General features: G+C 47.7%; 1 protein-coding gene across 1 annotated transcript; it reads left to right on the top strand.

Annotated features, from left to right (window-relative positions):
• The first annotated feature begins 2,681 nt into the window (after window positions 1-2,681).
• WFIKKN2 (WAP, follistatin/kazal, immunoglobulin, kunitz and netrin domain containing 2) lies at window positions 2,682-8,034 on the top strand. Its single transcript, XM_058852238.1, has 2 exons — window positions 2,682-2,953; window positions 5,086-8,034. The coding sequence occupies exons 1-2, from the start codon at window positions 2,753-2,755 to the stop codon at window positions 6,595-6,597; spliced, it is 1,713 nt and encodes a 570-aa protein (XP_058708221.1). The 5' UTR covers window positions 2,682-2,752; the 3' UTR covers window positions 6,598-8,034.
• The last annotated feature ends 1,287 nt before the right edge of the window (window positions 8,035-9,321 follow it).

Genomic DNA, 9,321 nt, shown 5'->3' with positions numbered 1-9,321 from the left:
GGGTCCCCGTGGTCCCTGAGCCAACCTGGGGCAGCCTGTATAGTGGTTTCCCTCCTGGATGTGCTCCTCAGGCTGGCTAACAGCATCTCTGGGATGTGCTGGCAGGACAGAGCAGCTGTCAAGGGTTGTTTGGAGCCCTCACTGCTTCCCCTGCCCTCTGGAGCTGTCTGCTCACATTCACAGGAAGATTTATGGCAATGTTTTCCTCTCTCATGGCTGAGCTCAAGTGGCCAAGGGACTGATGCAGGAACATGATCCCTCAGAGCTGAAAGCAGAAAGCTGCAGTGGGACTTACCTTTCACTGGAGAATATACCTGTGGATGGAGAATGACATAGCAAAGCAGAAGGCTGCTCTGTCTGTCTGATGAAAACCAGTATCAGATTTTTCAGAGCCCCACTCTGCTCCCCCACTGAAATGTGCCTCTGGGCAAGGGATCCCTGGTCAGGGACAGTTAAAAATTAGATTTTTTTTTTCTTCCTGTTTGGAACAGAGTTCCATCTATGGTGGCCCATATTAGTACATCTCTCACTCACCAAAGCTAGCACAGACCTGGCTGTGTGGCGCCAGGAGAGGAGATGTAGGCTGTAAGATCCCCAGCAGGTAAGGGGATAAAACAACCACAAAAGATTAAAGCTGGCAGGAAAAGACTGCATCCATGGCTGCTCTGTGGCAATGCCATGGATTGAGGGAAAACTCCCTGCGTGTGCTCTGGCTGTTGAGGTCACCAAGGCAGCTTCCCTGGATACCTGCACTCCTCAAGGCCCATGTACATCTAGCTTCAAAGCTTATCTGTAGTCAGTTTTACACTGTAAAGTGTCTTTGTTTAGTCAACAGAACCACTAATACATGTGATTTTGTTTTTAATAGAGCTTTAAGAATTTTAAGTACCTCTTGGGAATGTGTCATTTTTGGTCGGTTTTTTCAGGCATCACAGGGCGCTACGTTTGTCTTTGTAAACAAGCGCTGAATAAAACATTTAGCACACAGCCGCACTTTGTACAAGTGTCATGCAGGTTTCTAAAGTTTCAGAAAGAATAAATCAACTGCAAACTGCTGCCTGGCAGTTGACTTCACTCCTTATAAATAGCTAATTTGGACAACTTCGCTCTGCACGTCCCATGAAATTCAAATACTGTGCATATGGTTAATGCAGGCACACAAATCAGAGCTGCAGCAGCCCCTTTTATCAGCCTGGGTTGTTACAGAAATGCCACGGCGAGGGGCAGATCAGCTCCAGGTTGCCCTCCCTTTCTCCTGGAGGTGATCCCGGGGAACACCAGCAGGTCATTGTGCTCTGCTGCCTGGCCCCAGGGGAGGGGCAGGAGCCCCATGGTGACCCAGTTCACTGCCGCTTGTACTGGTTGGCAGCCATCATTGCTCATTGCTCAGGGGAGAATTAGGTCCAAACTCAGCCATGAAAAACAACCCTGGATTTATAAACCCAGTGGAAAAAGTAAGGGCTGACTCTGGCTTTGCAGCTCTCGGCACTGGGCATGGGGTGGATGCACACCCTTCCCTCCTGCCCAGGCACAGTGCTGCTGATCCAGCCTTGCAGAACCTCCATGTGGGATGCAAACTTACCTGATCCTCCCAGGAGGCTCTTAGCAACACACAGGATCCATCCAAGCTACTCCAAAACTCAGCCCAGAGGCCCTAATCCTGGAAGGTGCTGAGCAACTCAGACTTCTGCCACTCACCTCTGAATTTTGGCACGTGTTCAGCACAAGCAGGATCAGTCCCTTGCTGTAATAATCGGGGAATGAGGAACTCAGCTTGACCGAGTTTCCCTCCCACACCCCAACGCAAAAATGCTGTACATTCCTTTATGCAGGTTTCCATAGAAATATTTTTTTTGTTGTTGCTGTTAAAGGGGTCAGCAATGCACTGTACAATGGGATCTAGCTGTCAGGAAATATGGAGGAATTCAGGGACACTTTTAACATCTTCCTGGTGTGACTGGAAGGCAGCATTAAACTTAGCATCATGGAAATCTCCCAACCAAAGAGAAGAAAAAAGTCCGGAAGAGCCCCAGTAGAAGTTATGAAGACATTCTGCTTTGTTGATCCTAAGTTTAAATAAGTTATTTCTTCCCTACTTCCTTTGTTAAAATATGATATTCTGGCTTTAATTGCTTCAATCCTATTATTTGTTCCTTTTAGCAAGTGATTGTGTAGCCCCTTGCTGTGGGGAAATCCCCTGACTGCGGGTCCGTGTTCCTTAGACAAGTCCCCTTTCAGAAGTAAATGCCATTCTTAGCATAGGGAAGTACTTTAGGTCTAAAGGGGTTAAGAAGGCCTCCCTGCATTCAGAAACATGCAGGGGTCCCACCATGCCAGTTCCAGCCTTTTGAACTCTTTCCAGCTTTTTTTTCTTGCAACAAATCTGTCTGACTGCCACCAGGACATAGGAAGCGTGTGCCTGTCAAAGAAATCAAGTTTACTTTTTCTGACTTGTTAACAGAGGCAGGGTATAAATAGAGCTAACTCTGCTCGCACAAGTAGTGTTTCTCTTAAAATAAGGGGGTGACTTCCTAGGACCTTTAATCCAATGAGGTCCAGACCAAACTGCACTATCGACAGAGGCAGCAGAGGAGCTTGCTGAAGTTTTTACCGAAGTCAGGTGCATCTGGGTTCCTCAAAAACTTAAGGCTTACCAAAAAAAAAAAAAAAAAAAGAAAAAAAAAAAAAAAGAGCAACCCCAAGAGAACAAGAACTGCTTCAAGCTCGGACACTGCCCTGGAGAAGTTCTGAGATGTTGTTGGTACTGTTCACTCGGTGGATGTGGATCTTGCTGGGGAAGAGCACTGTCCTCTTGCTTCTGGAGGTGTCTCTGAAAGGGAGAGCCCTACCTCCAATCCGCTACTCCCACGCTGGGATATGCCCCAATGACATGAACCCCAACCTGTGGGTCGACGCGCAGAGCACCTGCAAGAGGGAGTGCGACGCTGACCTGGTGAGTGATGCACGTTTTTGTGTCTCTGCACCACTGCTGCAGCTCTCGGGGGGTTTGCTGGGAGCCTTCTGTCCCAGCTGGAAGGGCGCTGGCACCAGGCAGAGCCCAAAGCAGACAGCACATGTGTTGAACTGACCCGTGACTGATATAACATAGAAAAGGTTTGGTGGGTTATCAGTTAAGAGGGGAGGTGTGTGTCAGCTCTCATTTTTGCTGGTGTGGGTATAGCACTCACTCTGATCCTTTTCCTTGTTTTCACGTCAAAAGAAATGTCTGAATTTGATACTCCAGAGCTCAGCATGCCCTGAGGCCAATCTGTGGTATTTTAACAGTGTCATCTTGCTCTTTGTTGTTGGTGGCCATCATCAATGTTTTATATTCCCAGGAGGAATCCTGTATGAAATAGTTTAATTTAACATACGAATCAACCTTTGCTGCATTTGAAGTGCAAAGCTTGCTTGGGGTGCAGAATAGGGCATGGCTGAAATGACCAGACAGATGTTCTGTGGGATGCTCCCAGCTCAAAATGTGTTTAGCTTACCACCCTAAAATTCATTTTTCAACTTGTCAGCACTGCCAGCTCAGGCTGGCATCTGAAAATACCTGCTTGTCCTACCTCTTACATCATGTCCTGTGACAGAGTTTCTGCAGCCCAAACCTGGCTGACAGGAACATTTACTGTGCTGAAAAAAAGTGTTTGGGTTTGTGTTCTGTAGCCAGGTTGTTTCTGCAATGCTAAAAAGGGGGGAAAAAAAGACAAAAATTCTGGCCATAAGTAAACAAAGACATTTACTCAGATGGATCCCATGTGTTAGGAATGAAGGCGCTCTTTTTACTTTTGCCATTTCCAAATAAGCTGCCTCTGTTCCAACTACCAGGTGCAGCAATGAACACTAAAACACTTTCAAAACCCCAGCAGCAGCAGCACCAGCAGCAGACAATGATGTTTTAATAATTTACTGGCCAAAACCTGAAAGCCAAAAGCCAGTGGCTACAAAAATTCCTTTTGCCTAGTGGCAGCACAGAGTCCTGGGACTTTGGATGGAGTGAGTGTACTGCAGGCAACCAAGGACTCTGCCAAGCCACACTCCTTAACCCCAGCTGAAAACATCCCCAATCCTGGTTTCTAGCTTTGCTTCTGAAACATAGTAATGTGCAGCTGGAAATGGGGAAAGAGTTTTTGTATTAGGTCATATTTTTCCCAATAAGGAAAGGATATGGGACTCAGGAGAAGCTCTTTAGTGTGGTAGCTTAAAAACCATTTTGTTCTCACTTAGGGAAAAAGCTGATGGATTTTAGGGGGCTTGTAGAGGTTTAACACATGGTGGAAGTGTACCCTGTTGGCCACATGGTAGCTGTTTCCCTGGTCCCTTGAAATAATCCATAACCTCCCAGAAACCCTGATCACATGTATCAAATACCTTTTCTGCACAGAAGATGAAAATTCTGCTAAAATTAACCACAATTTAGAGCTGACTATAGCCGAGGCGGGGTGTAATAAATCACTAGTAGAGTGATGCTGCATTTCAAAATAGGACTAAAATAGGACAGAGAAGCCATAATGAGCTGTTTGGGGTTTGTTTTTCTAAATACCATAGAAAAACTATTTTTGGAGCAAGTATTACCTTGAGATATTCTATTTCCTCTACAATGTGAACAATTACAAATCCTTGGCAGTTTCACCTCCAAGAGCCGGCTGTTAGTCTCAGGGAATTCAAATAATACTTTACATACTTGTGTGGAAAATAAGAAGGATTACTGCCTACAGCCATATGATAAGACTTTCCATCTGCTCTTGTTTCTCAGGGCTTGTCCACAGGCATTTCAGAGAGCATGGAAGGGGGGTGGTTGGTTCATAGTCAAGCAGTCCATGTGACTCTGGGGTAAAGACTTACGAGGAGGTTTAGGAAACAGAATTACATTTTCCTTCCCAAGAGTCTTCTCCTTCAGCACTTCAGAACCCCCTGGGAAATGCTGAGGGAATGTTCCTACTCACTGACAGCAGGGGCACTGAGTTTCAGATCACGGATATCTGTGGCAGAGCTGAGTTTCTGGGCTCTCTGCTTGCTGAGTCTCCAAAAAGGCCTTTACTCTGTTCCCAGTAACGATCAGGTTATTTTCCTTCCCCACAGGAGTGCGAGACCTTTGAGAAGTGCTGCCCCAATGTCTGTGGAACCAAGAGCTGTGTGGCCGCTCGTTACATGGACATCAAGGGGAAAAAGGGGCCTGTGGGGATGCCCAAAGAGGCAACCTGTGACCGCTTCATGTGCATCCAGCAAGGCTCAGAGTGCGACATCTGGGACGGGCAGCCGGTCTGCAAGTGCAAGGACAGGTGTGAGAAGGAACCGAGCTTCACCTGTGCCTCTGATGGGCTCACCTACTACAACAAGTGCTACATGGATGCAGAGGCCTGTATCAAGGGCATTACACTGAACGTGGTCACCTGTAGGTACCATCTCACCTGGCCAAACACCAGCCCTATCCCCCCAGAAACAACAGCTCGCCCGACCACCGCCTACTCCGAGACAACAGTCATCGATATCTTGCCACCTGTGCTGGTGAACAACCCCGTCCAGCAGTCCGTCTATGTAGGAGAGACTGTCAGCTTCCTCTGCGATGTCACAGGGAGACCCAAGCCAGAAATCACATGGGAGAAGCAGGTGGATGGGAAGGACAAAGTCATCATGAAGCCAAACCACGTCAGAGGGAACGTGGTGGTCACCAACATCGCCCAGCTGGTCATCTACAACACGCAGCTGCAGGATGCGGGAATCTACACCTGCACCGCCCAGAACAGCGGCGGCCTCCTCCAGGTGGATTTCCCTTTGTCAGTCATCAGAGGAGAGCCCACATCCAAGGAAGCTTCCCAGAACAAAACACATTTTCCCACCGATGAGTGCCTGAAGCAGCCAGACAGTGAAGACTGTGGGGAAGAGCAGACCAGGTGGTACTATGATGCCAAGAAAAACAACTGCTTTACTTTCATCTATGGGAACTGCAACAGCAACCTCAACCACTTTGAGACCTATGAGCGTTGCATGCTAACGTGCATGAACGGCCCCATCAACACCTGCAACCTGCCAGCCCTTCAAGGCCACTGCAAGGCCTATGAGCCCAGGTGGGCCTACAACAGCTTGACAAAGCAGTGCCAGTCCTTCATCTATGGCGGGTGTGGAGGCAATGAGAACAACTTTGAGAGCCGGGAGGCCTGCGAGGAGATGTGCCCCTTTCCGAAGAACACGCACTGCAAGGCCTGCAAACCCCGCCAGAAGCTGGTGACCAGCTTCTGCAAAAGTGACTTTGTCATCTTGGGCCGCATTACGGAGCTGACCGAAGACCAGGACTCGGGACACGCCCTGGTGACGGTGGAGGAGATTCTCAAGGATGAAAAAATGGGATTAAAATTCCTGGGGAAGGAACCACTGGAAATCACGCTTTTGAACATGGACTGGAGCTGCCCGTGTCCCAACATGACCACAGTGGATGGCCAGCTGATCATCATGGGGGATGTCCACAATGGCATGGCTGTCCTACAGCCAGACAGCTTCGTGGGCACCTCCAGCATCCGGCGCGTGCGCAAGCTCCGCGAAGTCATCCACAAGAAAACCTGTGAGCTTTTGAAAGAGTTCCTGGGATTGCATTAACCTCCCTCATACGTGTGAGCTGCCCTGATCCATGTGTTAGTAGGGCTAACAAGTGCTAGGCTAGAGCCAAACTAAACTCACTGTTTAGGAGGAAGGAAGATCCACTGTAGGAGTTACGCAGAACCCCTATTTTAATCCATTAATGATGCTTAGCAACAACATAGTTTGGTCTTTGGCAGGCATGTAAACCAGCAGCAAAAGGCCATTAATCTTGCATTGAAATCAATTTGTCCATATAGGAGTGCCATTTAACTAGGTGACTCACTTCAGTAATTATACAATTTTTATCTAGCTTCCATCATAAATGACAGAATTCATAGCATTTGTTTGGCTAGTTGGTACACAGCTAAGAAATACGTAATGTCAATTTAATCTCTCATTTTCAGTCAGTTTGTCATTGTAAGTCACACACGGCTCCTTATAGCAGCACTAATATTTCAAGAGAAAAGCCTGTAAATTATTGTCTATATTTACAATTGTGTGCATTTAACCAACCTATGCATTATGAGTTTGCTTCTTTTAATTGCAATTTTCCTTTTTTTTTTCTTTTAAAAACCTCATTTTTAAATGGCAACTGCTACCTATCTTGCAATCCTTACTGGAGGAGAAACTCCCTTGGTTCTGTGCCCAGGACAACAGGTGCCTATAAAAGCTCAAGGCACAGTCTCACCCTGAAATGACATTTCTGTCACCAGAAAAAGGTCAGCAAACACCCTCGTTCCCTATTTAAGTTTCAATCAATATATTGTCTATCACAAAAAGTCCAAACCAGGACAGCAGTGTGCTGCCAGATGTCTTGCTTTTGAAAAGCCTTTACACCTGAGTACACACAGCGATTTATTGCTTATTTTCAGTATCAATCCTGCTTTTATAGATGAGAGAGCAAAGTAAGAGGAGCCAGAACAAAATTCAGCCTAGGAAAGTGAGATACACAATCTGCAAACTGCATTAGGCAGACACAAAGCTCCTGAATCTGAACTGCACAAACACCAGCAGACAAAGTGGACACTTTAAAGGTTTTTATCAGTGTCACCCTTTTAGAGCCTTTTTAGAGTCTTTCAAACCTCAGAATACACTTTCCACCTGGCCACTGTATATAGGTGTATGAATGAATTCCCTAAGACAGCCAGCACAGGCTGTGGGTGGGAGCAGGTGAATACACATAGGATAAATAATTTTAACACTTGTGTGTCCAAAAAATGTAACATTTGCCTATAAAAAAATCCTTAAATAAAGAAAAGGCTGATCCTGGAAACATCCTGCCGTGCTGAGGAGTGTGATTGAAAGGAAGAGGGGCGAACGTGGCACAGTGAGCCTTGTCACTGCTCCTTGTTCTGTGGGCTCAGCCAAGTGACTGTGGCAGAGCTCAGAGCTTGCTGCCCTGCACAAAGGGCCTGTTCAGGGCTGGAGCAGTGTCAAGACATGTCTGGGTGAGAAGGAAAGGAGGAAGGGAGGCAGGAAGGTGCAGGCAGTGCTGCCCCATGGTGCCATCTAACGGGCTTGCTGCGGGGCAGCCCAGGCTGGCAGGGGAACACCTGTGTCTCTGCAGGCCTGTGGTGGGGCTGGGGAAGGGGATTAAACAGGCAGATGTTGGATATCTGCACCCCCCCAAAAGCCTGTGCATGTTGAGTGTTTGGTAGTTGCAGGGAGGAAAACTCACAGTGAGAGAAACGGCATCGGATGTGAGTCCAGCTCTGCTTCCCCTGATTCCACACTCTGCACCAGCAGCCAAGCCACGGGTAGAGACCACTGCAGGATGGAGAACTGGGCTCCTCTCCCAGTGGTTTGGGCTTGGGTTATTTCTGAAATGTCCCTGCAACTGGAATGGATCTAAATCTCTAGTTATTTGGATAATTTCACAAGAAGCTGAGTGGGAGAGAGAGGAGTCTGGACCAGGCTTTGCTGACCAAGAAAATACCTGCTGGGTTTTTCGTTGTACCTTTCCTAAGTGTATGTGAAAAAAACCTCCAATTAAAGGCCCATAATGTTTGCATATGTTCTTGTGGAGACCATTTTCTGCAGATGGGAGATGCTGGCCCTACTGCCCTCTGAAACAGCTGGCATCTCCATCCCCAGCTGTGGCAGCCACCACTGACCTATGGCTCATCTGCCATTTTTTGAGCAACCTGGAGGAAGTGGCATGTTCTTACAATACTAACAGAAAGCTTTTGGAGGATGGAGGTTTAATAAACAGAGGCTTTGTATGCCTCCCTTTTCCCTAAAGTTAGGGGATTTTGCAAGTGTGAGAGTGTTGAGGTAACTCAGGAGTGTTGGAATGCCTTGGGACAGGTGGAGCTGATTGTTCAGAAGAGCTGGGATGCAAACATAGCTGGCTGGAGCAGAAAGTAGAGGATTCATTGCTTCTCCAGCCAGCACAGTGCAGTGCTGTAGCCTTGGCTCTAAAGTGCTTTCTTGGCTTTCCCTTCTGGTGAATCCCTTGGGAAGGCAGCAGGCACTTAAAACATGCAGCATGCAGTGCAAGTGCTCTGAGGCACCGAGAGACAGGGCTGTGCAAGGTGTAAAGTGTCTGCCAGCCCCCTTGGGGCACTCAGGCCTGCTGTTAGAGGGGTTTTCTGCACAGGGGATCCCAGGGGACACTCTGGGCCAGTTTTCAAAGTGGTGGGGTGAGATGGACACTGAACAGAGCAGTGCAGCTCCCTAGCACAGCACAGCCACTCTCATGTAGCTCCAGCCCAAAGCTGCAGACATGACCAGGTCCTGTGA

This window comes from Poecile atricapillus, chromosome 17 (assembly GCF_030490865.1).
Source record: "Poecile atricapillus isolate bPoeAtr1 chromosome 17, bPoeAtr1.hap1, whole genome shotgun sequence".
Lineage (NCBI taxonomy): Eukaryota > Metazoa > Chordata > Aves > Passeriformes > Paridae > Poecile > Poecile atricapillus.
The sequence above is the reverse complement of the archived record's forward strand: the minus strand, read 5'-3'. Positions and strand labels throughout refer to the sequence as shown.